Source organism: Juglans regia, chromosome 6 (genome assembly GCF_001411555.2).
Source record: "Juglans regia cultivar Chandler chromosome 6, Walnut 2.0, whole genome shotgun sequence".
NCBI lineage: Eukaryota > Viridiplantae > Streptophyta > Magnoliopsida > Fagales > Juglandaceae > Juglans > Juglans regia.
The window spans coordinates 19,359,070-19,377,277 of record NC_049906.1 but is presented as its reverse complement, the minus strand read 5'-3'; the positions used below and the strand labels follow the sequence as shown (position 1 = coordinate 19,377,277).

Sequence of the window (18,208 nt, the reverse complement as noted above, 5' to 3'; positions counted from 1 at the left end):
TAGTAGATGTATTAGTTAATAGTAGTTAATATGCATTTGACATGATGGTGGAGTTGTATTAAACTGTTAAATCTTGAGGATGGCAATCTGTAAAACCCAAGCCCAGACCAGTTCTCAGCAAAGGAGCATTACGGCATCGTTTTCAGGTAAGGCTTTAAGACTTTGTTTTCCTTTCTTTTTCTTTTCCTTAGACGGTTTCTTCCTCTCTCCCTCTCTGATTTTCAGTTTTTGTTTGTTCCGAATCTCACTCCCACTTTTTTCTTCAACTTCTCAACCGTATATCTTTTTCTTCACTTTCAGAAATTTCACTCTCATCAGACTCTCTCCCTCTCCCCCACATCAGTTTCTCACCCTCGCCCCAAAGCCCACAGACCCAAACCTTAAGGCAACACCACTGTCGCAAACCACCAAGCACTGAAGCCTAGCCCCCTGCCAACCAGCCACCTCCCAACACCTCACCAAACCACCACTGGAAGCTACCAATCTTGCCTAGCTGTAGCAAGATGGGATAGCCCCCACGGCCCAGCCCCTCCGTGTCCTCAAACGAAAACCAACCCATGGCATGCTCCTCCACGCCACCAACCCCATTTTCGTTGACAGACCACCAACCATGCTGCGACACCTTGAGCCACTACCCAGCCCCTCGAGAAAACTGCTACCACCTTGTCCCCTGCCATAAATGGCAACACTGCCCCCATCTGGTAGCACAACAACTTCGAGTGGAAGCCATCGTGCCGAGGTCACCCTGCATGACAGAAACCGCAAGCCCATAGCCTAAACCTCAGCCCTTCACCACCACAGTGTCACCTTGAGACGCCCCTGTAGACTACTAACCACCACGGTTAACACTACCATGAGCCGCTTTCCTTTCGGCTAACACCCAAAGAAAAGCACCCCTGTTTTCCATACTCAAAACAGAGCAATAAGCATGGACGTGATACTCCGCTCGACAACCACGCAGCCAACCACCACCGTAGACCTCAGCTCAGCCACCAGGAGCCCCTCACTGCCTCCCTCTCAGTGAGTTTCCTCTCTCCCCACGCCGTGTTCTCTCCTTCTCTCTCGGAGTCTCTCTCTCTATCTCACTCTTAGTCCATAGACGCCCAGCCTGCTGGAGTTTGCACCTCAGTTGCCCAGTCCCGTCGCGGCTCCTTCTCTCCCGATGAGCTTAGTGCTGTCATGGTTATGTTTTGTATTTTCAGAAGTTTATTTTTGCAGCGTACTCACCAAAGCATCCATGCATTATATGCATTTTTTCCCAAAATACCACTAGTTATACATTGGGCTTGGTTTTTAATTTACTATGTGAAGGCTTGGTTTTAAGTATAAAATATTATTACAAAAGATAATTAGGGTTTTAAAGTATAATAGTTTTATTATATTATATAGTATTAAATTTTTATAGTCTCATTTCAATAGTAAATAAGTTAGAATTTAATATCTTAGTCGAATATATTATGTGGATATTGAGGAATTTGGAAAGTGATGCTACTTTTGGGGTTATGAGAATTTTTAGGTCATGAGGTATTAAAATAGGTATTCCAAGTGTAATTACGAAGTAACTGTTCAAATTGGAGATTTATTCAAGTTACATGAATTTTCTATAGGAGACGTTGATATTCGTTCGGCACTATTGTGAAGATTTTCTAAAAAGCTAAAGAGTCCAGATAAGCGGGGTTTCTATGCTAGACTTTGCACACAAAAAAAAAAAAAAAAAAATGAACTAAGGTTGGTTTGTAAAAATGTGCAAGTTGTTTTAGAAAGGAAGGGTGAAAAACAACCCCAGTATATGTTTTGCATTCACTCATGAGATATATATATATATATATATATATGAAAGAGAAAAGAAATATTTTTGACATGAATACTGTAGACATGAGCAATATTTGATATGTTTCTGAAATGTGCACAAAAGCAAATATGAAAATTGAGATTTTTGTACATATGATATGAAAATGATTTGGATCTGTTTTTGATCAAATGGAAATTGTGACACCCCGTATTTTATTGTATTTTAACTAAATTATTATTTTAATTAATTTGAATTTTAGTTCTCTTGTTTTAAAATTTATTGGATTTCTTGTTGGTTTATTTCATGATTTTTTAAGTTGTGAAAATTATTTTGTTATGCTTTATTAATATTAATTATTGTTTTACATTTAAATTTCTCTTAATTTAAATTAGTTGTTTGTGGGTTTTAAAATTATTGTGTTGTTAGATTTAATTATTTTATTTTACTTAGTCATTATGTTTAAATTAATTTTATTTAAACTGTTGTTTTAAAATAATTTTCGTTGGATCAATTTCATGACCCAAGTTGTGAGGATTTTTTTTTTTTTTTTTTTAGATTATGTAAAAATCTCATTAGTATCGAAACAAAAGTATGTGCTGCATGACATTAACTAGAATGTATGAACCCACATTAGGCCCATAATGAAAACCATGTCTAACTTTTACATACTGCTAAAAGCTCTCACTACAAAAACATATCAAGCAAGACATTAAGGGTTTCAAACTCATTCATCTTCCTGGCTGCGCAGCCTGGCAAGCTTGTTGGTCACAACAACATCAAGTTGGGCGGCTCTTTCCAAGTTGTGAGGATTGGACCTCATTTCTTTCTCATTTTTTTTTCTTTTCCTCTTTTCTTTTCTTCCTCTTTTCTTTCCCCCCCCCCCCATTTCTTTTCTCCTCTCTCTCTCTTCCCTCCCGCACAATCTCCTTCTCTCCACGCGTCCGTGCGTCGTTCTCCATCCAGCCCACCGCAGTGCACCGCCGTGACCGACACTGCCCCTCTCCTTCCCTTCCCCATCGGCCGGCAACCACCCATTCAATCCCAGCCCCTTTCGCGCCGCCATGAGTCCCCACGCATGGCTTGAAGCTGCAGCCTTCCCTTCGCTCCAGTGCTGCCGTCACGCCATCCTACAATCCATAGAATTATGCCTACCATAATTAAAATCTCGAATATCTTAAAAAAAAATCGTTTTCCTAAAATATGTAAAAATCTAAAAGCTCAGATGTCACGGAACTCATTCCATAGGTCCGCAAGTGCTAAAACCTTAGATATCATAAAAAATCCTATCCTGAAACTCGCAGAAATCAATGATCTTAAATCTCATCAAAATCACTTTTAAAGTATATACAATCTCTAAACCTCAAATCTCCAAAGTTTCAAACTCGACGACGAGCAGCCATCTTGAAACTTAAACTCAGTTAAAAGTTCTAGTGAAAGAAAACAAAATATGTATAAACAAAATATAAATACCAGCTAAAATATTTAAAAACAAGTAAAAAAATAAATAAATGAATCAATAAAATCTTGAACTTGTTTTAGGTTGTGTTTGGATGTTGAAGTGAGTTGAGTTGAGTAGAGTTGAGATGATAAAATATTGTTAGAATATTATTTTTTAATACTATTATTATTTTGGGATTTGAAAAAATTGAATTATTTATTATATTTTATGTTGGAATTTGAAAAAGTTGTAATGATGAGTTGAAATGAGTTGAGAGTAGTTAACTAACCAAACGAAGCCTTAATCATTCTTAGCCATTTCTTTAACCATCTCATATAGTTCTTTCTACCATTTATAATTGTAAACCCAACATCGCTCTAAACTCTTGTACGTCTTTAGAATCTAAACCTCAAAAAAAATTCTAAACCTTAAATTAATCTTATAAAGATTATCTCTTATAGTCCAACAAATTAAGCTTGTCGGATCTAAAATTCCTAGACCTCAAAATCTCAAAACTCAATCATAAAGTCTTACAAAATCTAAAACCTTAAATATGTCACAACCCCGTCCCAGGAAGGACGGAATCCTGACTTACATGGCTATTCTTTTTCTAATAACATGTGATCAGCATGGAAATGACACACATGCACTCCAAATTTTTCGTTTAATAAAAGGGAACACTTAATGGACGTTCTATTCGAACATTCATCTATAAGAGACTCTCAGAGTCCATCCCAACTTAAAATATCTATACATAACATAACCCATCATTCGTAACATAACTATCCTCGTTAGGGAAGGTCCTAAACGTCTGCCTCTCCCTCTGCAGTAATACCTTGCTCCCCAGCCTTTTCATCATTACCTGGACGTTTAAAACATTTAACACAAAAATGAGTCGAATACTCAGTAAGTAGTACACCATGCAATAAACATACTAGGCATCTATTCTTTTCTTTTGAAACATGCATACATAAACATTTGCTAATTCTTGACAATGCTTTCATGCATAACAATTTAAGAATAACTGTACTTTTCATGCATAACTGTACTTTTCATGCTTAACTGTACCTTTCATGCTTAACTTTCATGCATAACTGTACTTTCATGCTTAACTATACCTTTCATGCTTAACTTTCATGCATAACTGTACTTTCATGCTTAACTATACCTTTCATGCTTAACTTTCATGCATAAACATTACTTGCTTTCATGCATAACATTACTTAGAAATGACTTTGCTTTACGTTTCACTTTTTTGGGCCAGTACACACTATTACGCCCCGTGTGTTGGGGTTAGCGGTGTTTTGGACCTGGATTCCCACCCACAGCCGCAGGTTGGGACTCCCTTTTCATGGGGGGCAACACTAGGTGCACTTCCAGTACTACTTACCCGGCATTGCAATCTGCCCATTCATTTGGTACCGTTTTCATACATGTGGCCATTACGTACATTCATACATCCATGCTTTCATTTCCTTTTCCTTTCCTTTCTTTAGAAAAAGTAACATTTTCATCATCTTCATTTAGTGCCAATGCATATGCGTTTCTTTGAAAGGAATGTTTCATGTCATGATACATATAGGTACGGCATAATTATTTGAGAGAGCATGCATAAAATCTCATGATGCATTACCTTACATACACACAATGGTAATTAACAAGGTACTTAACAGGGGTTACCAAGAAAGGCTTATACATACTATACATGCATCTATTCTTTCATAAGAGAAACCTTTGGAAAGAGAGAGAGAGAGACTTTTTCATAAAAGAGCTTTGTGTGTAAGGAGCATGGTCATAGCTACTTACCTCGTGGCTTTACAAGTAAGTTCCTTGAATCTTGAAAATAAACTCCTATTCAATGAAATGAAATAAACATATTAATATTCATTTCACTTAAGACTTGACTATCTAATACCCATACGTGCTCACTTAAATTCCAAGTGGAATTAAGACGTCTTCCTTAACCCATTTAGCTACATACATGGCACTAAGTCAACTCTTAGTATCCTCATTACAATATTTAAGTACCTATGAGAGTATGAGGCTTGCTTGCTGTCCATTTCTTAAAGGCTATTGTTTTCTATAATGGCAATAGATGGAAATCATAAGTTAAAATGAAGAGGTGCTATAAATCTGGAATTTTCATAAAAGAGGGCATTTTGACAGTTTTGCATCATCATATGGAAGATAGATCCCACAAGAGGTAATGCTCATAAGAGGGTTGGTTTTGTCACTCATTCTCCAATGGTTTTTCATGCTAAAGTTTATCTTTGATTAAACAAGAAGGGGTAAAGTTTAGCAAAGGCAAAGTGACTGGTTTAGGCTTCCAAAATAGAACCTCTTTTCTAGTTTCTGTAATGCATGGACAGCTAGCAAATCTCAATGTTTTCATGGTCTTAAACATCCTTTACTTAATCAAATATCAATCATCCAATTAACTAGTACAAGAGACGTAGAACTCAAGAAAGCCTCATATATATATATATATATATATATTCTGAAAACCATACTAATAAGGAGATACAAACTCTTGGCATGTTTAAAACTTCTAAGGTAAGCTTACCAATTTAATTTAAAAGTCTTGGTGGCTTACTTAGGCCATAAATCTTGAGCAAAGCATGTTTAAAATTAAAATCTTAACTTCATTAATTTAACACATAAAAGCATAATTAAAAACATGGCTTAACTCAAGGAAACACAAGGAAAGGACTACAAAATCTGCCTTGGAACACACGGTTGGAACACACACCAAAACATAACATGACCCACGGCTCCTTCATATACATATATATATACAATGGATCAAACAATCTTCCAAGTCAATTAGGAAAATATATATATTTTCGAAAGGTAGAAGAATACATAACATAACAGCTTCAATATGCTCGGTTTTACCAAAAGAACAAAGCATTGATGTCTCCCAACACATAGACAACAACTAAAAATTAAGAATCAAGTTAAAACAACTCAATAGGTCTCCCAACATCAACAAAACCGAGTGGGTCGAGTATAGAGTTTTACCTTTGGTGAAAACCTTCCGAAACATGAAAATGAGGAGAATGGAGATAGATTCGGCTTAGGAAAACAGAGGATATACGAAACCTTTGGCTGGAAGTCCAAAACCGAACATCAATAATCAATCAATAGAAACCCGCTTGATTAAACTATGGCTAGGTTTCGAAATACTCAAGGAAGAGTGTTGAGGATGCTCTTACCTTACTATTTCCCTCTTGAGAAGGAAGAAACTTGGAAGCTTGGCTTGAGATTGAGATAGAAATGGAATGGGAGAGAAAGGTTTGTTGCACGGTGAGGGCTGGAAGTATTTTCTTCCTTTCCTTGTTCTAGCTATCGGTGGGTGCAAGAGGAAGAAGGGAAATTGCTTTCTTGTCCCTTGGAACCGACGTGTAAGAGAAGAAAAGGGAATTTAATTTGGCTTATGGAAGAAGCTACGGTAAAGGGAAGGAAAAGTCAAAGGGATGTAGTTGTTTGTCTTGGGAATTCCTACGGTTGAAAGGATAAAAGGATTTAGTTGACTTGGTAAGGCTTATCACATAAGATTGGGAGGAGAAGATGAAGACTTTTCTTGTCTTTCTTGGTTGCTTCCTACGGGTGAAATGGGATAAAGTAATTTAGTTGACTTGGTCAAAACTTATTACATAAGTTTGGGAGTTGGATGGTGGAGATCTATCCACCTCAAGAATACTTTTTACCTACCAATTCAATGGTAGAGATTAATTGGGCCATTTTCTAAATAAATAAAATTGAAGGACTTAAAGAAAAATATTTTAAAGTCTTAAAAATAATACCCTTGATTTATTTTAATAAACCATATTTTAAAATAAAACATACTCATCTTAAAATAAAATAATTGGAAGTAATAAAAATCTTTATCTCAAAATATTTAACTTAAAAAATTAATAAAATGACGTAAGGACCTATGTAGTAAGACTCGGGTATTACAAAATATCCACATAATCATTCTTATAGTCCTCAAGTTCCTATACTGAAATTTTTACATCCTATAAACCCACAGATATCTAAACCTCCAAGGTTTATAGTATGCAGAATTCAAACCTGACTCTGATACCAACTGTAACGCCCCGGTCTCGCACGGGTCGGATAGTTACTTCCTAACGTTTAAACTCATCTTTCAATAATATATTTATAGACTCCAAAATATAAAATCATCAAAATACTACAAAATCTCTTAATAAAATCTGTCAATTTCCAGATATCTTCTATGAGTAATCCACTATGCTTAAATAATCATCTCACTGATGCTTCATAATCCTGATCCTTAGCTGAATATTCAAAATCATCTGAAAATTGTTATGGAGATAAGGGGTGAGTTATCAACAACTCAGTAAGCATAGGACATATACTAGTGTGTAAACATGAGTATTTTCACAAAGTTCAGAATGCAGAAATAAAACATTTCAGTATCAATATGCAAATCTCAAAAATATGTATTATCAGAAAATCAGAGCGACTTTTCGAACATTCATATTCAAAAACCAACTTTTCATATTCAAAGACTCATTTGGCACAACATGACTGAACATCTTCGTCTTATTATAACATATCAGAACAGAGACCATGTTTAACCCCGTGGTAGGGTTGTGCATCCTGCAGAAAGCCAAGCAGAACATAAATCACCAAGAATATCAAAGCGATTGCACTCAGAACAGAAATCTACTATTATATCCAGTGGTAGGGCCAGAGGTCAATATTATATCTCGTGACAGGGCCAGAGGTCACTATTGTATCCTGTGACAGGGCCAGAGATCATTATTGTATCCCGTGACAGGGCCATAGGTCACTATTATATCCCATAATAGGGTCATATATCAGAGCAAAACAAAATCAGAATCACCATATCATAATCATAATCAAAGTCAGAACAGAATCAGAAAGTCATGCCAAAGGTTTTTTCAAGTGCCACATCTTATCAACGTAGAGTATTGAACAGAATCAGATCACAAAATTTCATATTCGCTCTCTTTTTATCAAAGTTCAGAAACAGAATGTAAAAAATAAGCTCATGTCTACACCAGTCATGACAGAAAATACTTTCTTCTTAAACAAAATCTCATGAATAATGCAGAACAAATAACTGAGGTAGTTCAAATTTCTTTTCATAACCAAATATGTATATTTTCCAAAAGAGTCAACATCAGCTCATTTTATTTTAATACAAAGTCTAGTATAGAAACCCCGCTTACCTGGACTTCTTAGCTTTTTTGGAATTTTCCTTAAAATGTCCAACAATAATTAATCGTCACCTATAAAATAATCACGTAATTCTCGTAAATTTTCAATTAATCTCATATTCGATATTTAATCCTAAACTTCTAAAATAACCTATTTAATTCCTCAAAACCTAAAATTCTCATAATTCCCAAAATACCCTCATTTTCCCAAAACCATCAATATCCACTTAATCGAATTCGTACCGAATAAGAATTTAATCAAGCAAGTATTAAAATAAATATAAAACTCAATAAAAATTAATATTCAAAATACCAGCAACATTTTATAAATAAAAAAATACATTGGTTACTAAAATTTCCATAAAATAAGTCATGAGAAACTCCTCTCTTAAAAAAAAAATAGGTTTACTTCCTTTAATTAACAATATTATTAAAATACAAATATAATATTTTTTGAAACTTAAAGCAAAACTCATTTAATCAAAAACCCCAAAAAAAAAAAACTTTTCACCGAAAACATTAGGTTAAAACTACCCTCTATATATATATATATATATTAGGTTAAAACTAGTAAGTGCCCAAGTTAAAACTTTACTTATATATATATGTATATAAATATATATATGTATAAACATATGAAGAAAACTAACGATGAACATACACATGAATATTAGAAAAAAGCAACAACGACAGGGACTCACTGAGAAGGCAACGTACGACGGCGTAGGGTGCGATGGGAGGTGGTGCACTCGGTGGCTATGCACTGAACGCGAGAGAGAGAGAGAGAGAGAGAGAGAGAGAGATGCACGGTGAGAGAGGGACAAAGTCATGATATACAGAGTGAAACACGGTGTGTGCATGAAGGTGTTACCGAGAGAGTTACGCGTGGCAACGACCTGGGTTGCTATCGACGGTGGCATGGCTAGGCGTGGCTGAGATGTTGGACTATGGGTTTCCTTTGCGCCGCGGAGGAGACGTCTTAAAGGGTTGGTCTAAGCACAAAACTTGTCGTGCTTGGAGGAGCAACCAATTGCTCTGTTTTGAGATGCGGAAACAGGGGTGTTGATGCGTGCAACAAAACTTCTACGATGGGCAGTTAAGTGTGAGGTATGGTGGTCCAGGGCAGAGCAGTGGAGGTTTAAAGAGTGGCTCGGTGGCTTACGACGTGCATGGAAGACCCCAGCATGCTGGTCAGCGTTGCTAAATGCGGTGCAAGGAGTAGAACAGTTTCACACGGTGGCTAAATAGGGTGTTGCACTGGTCGTGCGTAGAGGAGTCTTCTGCAGTGGCTAATCCCTCGGTGTTGGTGGTTTGCGGTGGAGGGGGGTCTGGCTGAGGAGGGCAGCAACTGAGTTTCGACAGTGGGAAAACTAAGAGGAGGGGGAAAAAGAAAAGAACGGCTATACTAGGTTTTTTGTCGAAACATGAAGAACGTGTGTATATATATATGTGATGCGAAAACCCTAGAGGGATGAGGGAGATGTGCGTGTGAATGAAAAACTGAGTCGTGCGTGTGTATGCATATCATGGACGAGAGGAAGACATAGGGGTGAAGAAAAATATAGACGGAAAGAAAGAAAATAAAATAAAATGTAACGCCCCAAACCCGGGTGGCTTGGAAAATTACTACCTGTCATTCATAAACATGTCTCCCAACACATCCAATGAATAATCTCCAAAGACTTCATAAGTGAAATCAATCTCATATCTTCTAAATAATCTCATTACAAACTCCACACAATCTTTAATGCAATAATAATAAATCAAAGGGTCCACAATCTCCCGGTAATAGTAACAAAACAAATTGATAAAACCATAGGTCCTACTAAACCCAAAAAATATAATTAAAACTCAAAGACATTAAAACTAAGAACATCAGAAGTCCTTCTTCTAACCACATCTCCTCAGCTTAACCACGTTCACCAATCTAATCCAGGTCCTCATTTGGACTCTCCACATCATCTGAAAAATATTATCATGATAGGGGGTGAGTTATCAACAACTCAGTAAGCAGATGACATATGCTAGCATGCAAACATGAGCATTTACAAAATGTAGCATGCAAAACAAAATATTTTCCAGAGTTATCATGCAGAACATAACATAATTTCAAAAGTAACAGAGCGATGGTTTTAAGTCAAGTAAAAACCCATAGTACTTTGGCATAATATAAACTGAGTATCATCATCAGATCAAAACAGAGCATAAAACAGAGCAGAGACCATGTTTCACCCCCGTGGTAAGGTTGTGCCAACCCTGGTGGCCAAACCAGGCAGAGACAAAGGTGAAATCTTTCATTTATTCTTCTTGGAGCCCCGAGTGTGCACACAGGAAAGACCACAATAAAACCACTTTGTTTCCAAAGTGGGTGCACTCAGAGATAGAGAAGTTGGTACCAACCCAAACAGAGCAAAGTAGAGCAAAGCAGAGACAGCGTCAGATACAAATACCAGTACACCATGCCAAAGGTTTTCAGATGTTATATCAAAATAATACAGAGTACCAAAATAGAATCAGACAGTTTACACACACTGAACACAAAAGCCAGAACATCTTTCTAAATAAATGCATAACTTTTCATATTCTCAATATCGCTCATTTTTCAGATTTTAGAAACCACATGACAGAATTTAGCTCATGTCTACACAATGCATGTCAGAACATATTTTTTTCTTTTTCGTACAGATTTCATGAGTATGCAAATAAACGACCGAGATTGGTTTTGTTTTTCCCAAGTTCTCATTTCACCACAAAAATATGCAAAGTTTTCAGAAAATCAACCTCAGTCTCAATAATTTGTGTGAGGCCTAGCATAGGAACCTCGCTTACCTGATTCTTCCAGCGTGTTTTCTATACCTTGAATACGGTTCCTATCAGTCTCGTCACCTATTCATAAAAAAAATATAAACTAGATATTAAAGTCCAACAATACAAAATTGGTCTTAACCAACTCAAGACCAAACTCTAGACCATAATTCAGCAAATTTAATCAAACCCAAATAGTCAAATAACAAACCGGACAGCCCTCACTTCGACCCAAAATATTCTATACCAAACTCAGTATTGTCCAATACAAGCATCAAGACCAATGCCAGTTCAAATTCCAATAACTCACAATAATTCCAACAGTTCGCAATCTCAAATAATTACCAACAACTTAACCAACCAACACTACACAAAGCACACTTCTTTCCATTCATAACTCCATAACAGAAAATATAAACTAATACTTTCAAATATTAAACTGCACTCAACAAAGAAAGTCAAATTCCCTTCTAAAATATTTTCTCAATCGCCAATCCAACAATTCAACTACAATGTAATTTCAAATAATCCAAACCTAGGACAATCCACCACAAGAAATTCGTTATACCAAGAAATACGCAAAGAGCCGCCCACTAAACTAATCTAAAATGAATACATTACCCACAAATTTCAATGAGAAAAACTAGAGGTGTAACTGTGTGTGAGTGTGTGTGGGAAACAGAGGCAAGAAAAATTACCTACAGCAACTAGAATCACCAGCAAAGGCTTCAATGCCTAACAGAAACACACAAACCCGAAGACTCACCACGCACAACACCCAGGAATTCACCAAAAGCAACTCAAACCTCACGGCCAAAACAGAAACTGCAGAAAATGAGGATAAGTCAAACCAAATTCGAAGATGAAACTGCAAGATTACGCTACAGCAGAGGAGATCGAAAATCAAAGGAATGAAGATGAAACTCTTACCAGTCGAAAATGGAACGATGAGAAGTGATGCACGCTGAGTTGCAGAGGGAAAACCGAAACGTAAAAATGGAGAGAAACAGAGATGCAGCAGACGGCAACTCACTGGAACAGATGCAGCGCAAGAGAGAAACCGAACTTGAGGAAGCTTAGGGCATGAGAATCGGAAATCACAGATTAACGCAGCAACAAGAAATAAATTGAAACTGAAAAGAAAACAAGGAGATGTGGGAGGGAGAGTTGCGGGAGAAACCAAAATAGAGAAACTGAAATACGGAAAGAGAGGGAAAGGGATTCAGGAGCTGAAGAAGAAATTACTCACCCCGAACGGCGTCGTTTGTACACCTCCAAGAAACGGGCTGGGTCTTCAAACATGGTCCGGGCCTCACAACGCCTGGGCCTTACATCCTCCCCCCTTACAAAAATTCCATCCTCGGAATTTGTTATAAGCTATAAAAACTCTCTTTGAACAAGTGAGGATACTTAACTCGCATGTTTTCCTCGAATTCCCAAGATGCTTCATTGACAGCGTGATTATTCCACAATACTTTAACCAAAGAAATAGTTCGAGTCAGTAACACTTGCTATTTCCTGTCCAAAATCCGCACTGGTTCCTTGGTATAGGTCATATCTTCTTGAATCTGAAGGGGTTCATGATCTATGATGTGGGTGGGGTCATGGATATAGTTCCTCAACATGGACACATGGAACACGTTATGCACTCCCGAGAATGCCGGTGGTAGAGCCACCCTGTACGCCACTGGTCCAATCCAATCAAGAATCTCAAACGGTCCAATGTATCTAGGGCTCAACTTACCCTTCTTTCCGAATCTCATAACTCCTTTCATTGGTGAAATCTTCAAGAATACCTTATCTCCAATCTCAAACTCTAACTAACGGCGGCGCTTATCTGCATAACTCTTCTGTTAGCTTTGAGCTGCTTTCATTCTGGCCCGAATGGTATCTATCTTTTCTGTGGTCTGCTGAATAATCTCTGGCCCTAGAAGTTTTCTTTCACCTACTTCATCCCAATACAATGGAGATCTACATCTCCTGCCATACAAAACCTCGTAAGGTGCCATCCCAATGCTAGCCTGGAAACTATTATTATAAGCAAACTCGACCAATGGTAAATGTTGCATCCAAGATCCCTTGAAATCCATCAAGCATGCCCTCAACATGTCTTCTAAAATCTGAATAGTTCTTTCTGACTATCCATCTGTCTGAGGGTGAAAAGCAGTACTGAAACTTAACTAAGTACCCATTGCCTCTTATAAGCTTCGCCAGAACTTAGAAGTAAAACGAGGATCTCTATCCGACACAATGGATACTGGTACTCCATGCAACCTCACCATCTCCCGCACATACAGTTCAGCTAGTTTCTCCAGTTTATAAGAAACTTTAATGGGCACAAAACGAGCGGTCTTTGTTAAGCGATCCACGATCACCCATATAGCATCTTGTCCGCTTAAGGTCCTTGGTAGACCTGTCACGAAATCTATGGAGATATGTTCCCATTTCCACTCTAGAATCTAGAGTGGCTGTAAAAACCCTGCAGATCTCTGATGCTCCGCCTTCACTTGTTAGCAAGTTAGGCATTGTTCTACAAACTTAGCAATTTCTCTTTTCATGCCATTCCACCAAAAAGACTCTCTCAAATCCCGATACATCTTGGTACTCCCTGGGTGAACAGTGAACAGCGTGCCTATTCAAGAATTACCCTTTTTAGTTCATCATCAGCAGGTATGCATACTCTACCTCTAAACCTCAAAACTCCATCCTCGGAAATGCTAAAATCAGATTTGTCCCCGTTCCCGACTTCTTCCACTAGTTTCACCAACCCTGAGTCCACTTTCTGCGCAGCTTTGATTCTATCTATCAAGGTAGGTTGAACTACTAAACTGGCCATAAAAGCATTTGTATCACTAGCAATGACTTCAATACCGGCTCTTTCTAAATCCATTAACAACCTATGCTGAGTGGTAATGGCTGCAACTGTCGGTCCCACTGACTTCCTACTTAGAGCGTCGGCTACAACATTAGCTTTGCCTGGGTGATAATTAATGGTGCAATCATAATCCTTGATCAACTCAAGCCATCTCCTTTGCCTCATATTTAATTCTTTTTGAGTAAATAAATACTTCAAACTCTTGTGATCCGTATAAATTTTGCACTTTTCCCCATACAAGTAATGTCTCCAAAGCTTGAGTGCAAAAATGACTGTCGTGAGTTCTAGATCATGAGTTGGATAATTATGTTCATAAACTTTCAGTTGGCATGAGGCATAAGCTATAACCTTCCCATGTTGCATCAGTACACATCCCAATCCAATCCTAGATGCATCGCTATAGACAACAAATCCACCTCTAGCTGTGGGAACTGTTAACACCGGAGCTGTCACTAATCTCTGTTTCAACTCCTGGAAGCTTTCTTCACACTTTGCTGTCCATTCAAACTTATCATTTTTCCTGGTGAGTGCAGTGAGAGGAACTGCTATCTTGGAAAACCCATCAATGAATCGACGGTAATACCCCGCCAATCCCAAGAAGCTTCTAACCTCATGAACATTCCTCGGTGCCGACCAATTAACCACTGCTTCCACTTTTCATGGGTCTACTGAAATACCATCCTTCGAAACTACATGTCCCAGAAACGTGATTGAATCAAGCCAAAATTCACACTTCTTCAACTTAGCAAACAGCTGCTTGTCTCTGAGTGTTCCAAGTACCAACTTAAAATGTTCTTCATGCTCAGTCTTGCTTTTGGAGTATATCAGTATATCATCAATAAAAACTACCACAAATTTATCCAAAAACTCATGGAACACCCTGTTCATCAAGTCCATGAATACTGTTGGGGCGTTAGTCAAGCCAAAAGGCATGACCAAAACTCATAATGGCCATATCGGGTTTTGAACGTCGTCTTAGCCACATCTTCAGCTCTGATCTTCAACTGATGGTAACCCGATCAAAGATCAATTTTTGAAAATACTTGAGCACCCTGGAGTTGATCAAACAAATCTTCTATACGGGGTAGCGGGTACTTATTCTTTATGGTCACCCAATTAAGTTCCCTGTAATCGATACACATTCTCATCGATCCATCCTTCTTCTTCATAAAAAGAACTGGAGCTCCCCAAGGTGAAACACTGGGCCTGATGAAACCCTTGTCTAACAAATCTTGCAACTGCTCTTTGAGTTCCGCTAATTCAGACGGCGCCATGATATAAGGTGCTTTCGAAAGGGGTGTCGTGCCTGGAACCAACTCAATAGCAAACTCTACCTCCCGCTCGGGTGGAAGTCCCGATAAATCTTCAGGGAAGACCTCTGGATAATTTCTCACAACAGGTATCTGTTCCAACATCAACTCCCCCTTTGGTGCTTCTACCACACAAGCTAGGAATCCCTGACAACCATCACGTAACAATTTTCCAACCTGAATGTCAGATATGATGGGTGGAACCAACCTCACTTTCGACCCTGTGAACCGAAATTCACCTTCATTAGGGGGTCTAAACACCACCTCCTTTTTAGCACAATCAATACTGGGGTGGTAGGAAGCTAGCCAATCCATACCCAAAATCACATCAAACCCAACCATGTGGAACACTATTAAATCTACTGGCATCAGTCTTCCCTCTATAGAAAGAGGGCATCCAGGTAAAATCTCACTACAGACTACAGAGTTCCCTGTTGGGGTCGCAACCACTAACTTGTTCCTCAACCTTTCAGCATCTAAAGTGCAAAATCTAGAGTACGCCGTGGAAACAAAAGAATGTGTTGCTCCCGGGTCAAATAACACAATAGCATTATTAGAAAACAAAGAAAGAGTACCTATGATCACATTCAAACTCATCCATGAACCAAGAATATTCAAAGTCTTAACCAGAACCAATCAAAAGAAATAATAGAAAATATAAATCCTTAAAGCAAAACAAAAGAGTCATACCAGTGATCACGTCATTCCTACCCTCAACCTCTCCAGGTGTCAGTGCAAAAACTCGAGCAGGCGCAGTAGGACGTTGATTGCTGCCCCGAGCTGATACTTCATTCCTCTAAGGTGGCGGTATGAACGTCTGGTTGCTTCTATTTTGCGTTGGGCAATCCTTGATGTAGTGTCCTGATTTGCCACAACGAAAACACAATCCCGCCCCTTTTCTGCACTCTCTGGAGTGCACTTGATTGCATGTCCTACACTGGTAGGGCTGTTGATTACTCTGAACCGGCCTTTCTCCCGAACTACCACCTTCACTCCTCCTTTTCCACCGTCCCTGGTCCATGCCAGAATGGTACCCGGTAGGAGTAGTCCTTTTCCTCTGTTCATGCAACGCAGCACTTCTTTGAAGGGTTCTTTCAAAAACTGTTGCTTTATTCACCAATTCTGAGAAGTTCCGAATCTGGAAACCCACCACACGCTCATACAGTTTCTCATTCAGTCCTTGCTCAAATTTGCGTGCCTTCTTTTCCTCATCGGGAATCAGATAAGTAGCAAAACGGGATAACTTAGTCAACCTAGCAGCATACTGATGTACCGTCATTGTTCCCTGAACCAAGGTGGCAAATTCCATAGCCTTGTCCTCACGGAACGAGCTAGGGAAAAAGCGTTCAAGAAAGATCTGCTTGAAGTGCAGCCAACTGACTATCTCTGTCCCTTTTGCTTCTCTGATAGATCTTTCAGAGATCCACCACCTCTTCGCTTCCCCAATAAGCTTGAATGTGGCGTACGCCACCTTTTGCTCCTCAGTACAGGTTAGAACTCGCAAAATCTCCTCAATGTCCTGAATCCAATCCTCTGCTAGAGTTGGATCGCCTCTACCATCAAATAAAGGAGGGTGCATTCGATTGAATTGCTTAACAGTACAGCCCCCTTCAATAAAGTTAAGCTGGCGACCCAAAGGATTCTGCACAAGGTCATCAATTAATTGATGTACAGCTACTCGTAGTACCTCGGAAGCACTCGGATTTGCTTCACTTTCGTTCTCGTTTGCATTCAGGTCCGACATGCTTCGTTCAAGACGACGGGGTGGCATCCTGACAAAATAACTTGAATTTTTAATCATCGCTTCAAAAAAATAGAGTTTAGAAGAACATAGAAAATTTAGTGGTATTTTAAAAACAAAACGTATATATTATAATTCAAAATTATAAGAATACCCATAACGGAGAATAGAGAAGTACATATAACCGTAGCAATAGTCAAATTCCAAAAACTAATACTTAAACCCATTTAACTATTTAAGAAGGCTCCGTTATTAAACTAAACCTTAATCAACATGAACTTAGTTCTTAGACCTGTGAAATACCACACCTCATAGCTATTCCTAAAGCCTGCGAATTCTAAGACTTCCCACATCAACAATATTCAATCCTATAGTTCGCTTTACTATCATAATAAATCTGAAAATGATTTCTTAAACACTATCTATACTCTAAAATCTTTACGACCAATGAACCCACAGAAATCTAAACCTCCAAGGTTTATAGTATGCAGAATTCAAACCTGGCTCTGATACCAAATGTAACGCCCCAAACCCAGGTGGCTTGGAAAATTACTACCTGTCACTCATAAACATGTCTCCCAACACATCCAAAGAATAATCTCCAAAGACTTCATAAGTGAAATCAATCCCATATCTTCTAAATAATCTCATTACAAACTCCACACAATCTTTAATGCAATAATAATAAATCAAAGGGTCCACAATCTCCCGGTAATAGTAACAAACCAAACTGATAAAACCATAGGTCATACTAAACCCAAAAAATATAATTAAAACTCAAAGACATTAAAACTAAGAACATCAAAAGTCCTTCTCCTAACCACATCTCCTCAGCTTAAACACGTTCACCAATCTAATCCAGGTCCTCATTTGGACTCTCCACATCATCTGAAAAATGTTATCATGATAGGAGGTGAGTTATCAACAACTCAGTAAGCAGAGGATATATGCTAGCGTGCAAACATGAGCATTTACAAAATATAGCATGCAAAACAAAATATTTTCTAGAGTTATCATGCAGAACAAAATATAATTTC

General features: G+C 38.2%; 1 protein-coding gene and 1 long non-coding RNA gene across 2 annotated transcripts; both read right to left on the bottom strand.

Annotated features, from left to right (window-relative positions):
- Positions 1–3,875: 3,875 nt before the first annotated feature.
- Positions 3,876–6,655, bottom strand: LOC108981877. The gene is made up of 4 exons (XR_004801671.1): positions 6,446–6,655; positions 6,252–6,338; positions 5,037–5,081; positions 3,876–4,092 (listed from the first exon to the last, which is right to left on the bottom strand). It is a non-coding gene; the product is annotated as an uncharacterized LOC108981877 (long non-coding RNA).
- Positions 6,656–16,226: 9,571 nt separating this feature from the next.
- LOC118348632 lies at positions 16,227–17,174 on the bottom strand. The gene has a single exon (XM_035690691.1). The coding sequence runs from the start codon at positions 17,172–17,174 to the stop codon at positions 16,227–16,229; it is 948 nt and encodes a 315-aa protein (XP_035546584.1).
- Between the last annotated feature and the right edge of the window lie 1,034 nt (positions 17,175–18,208).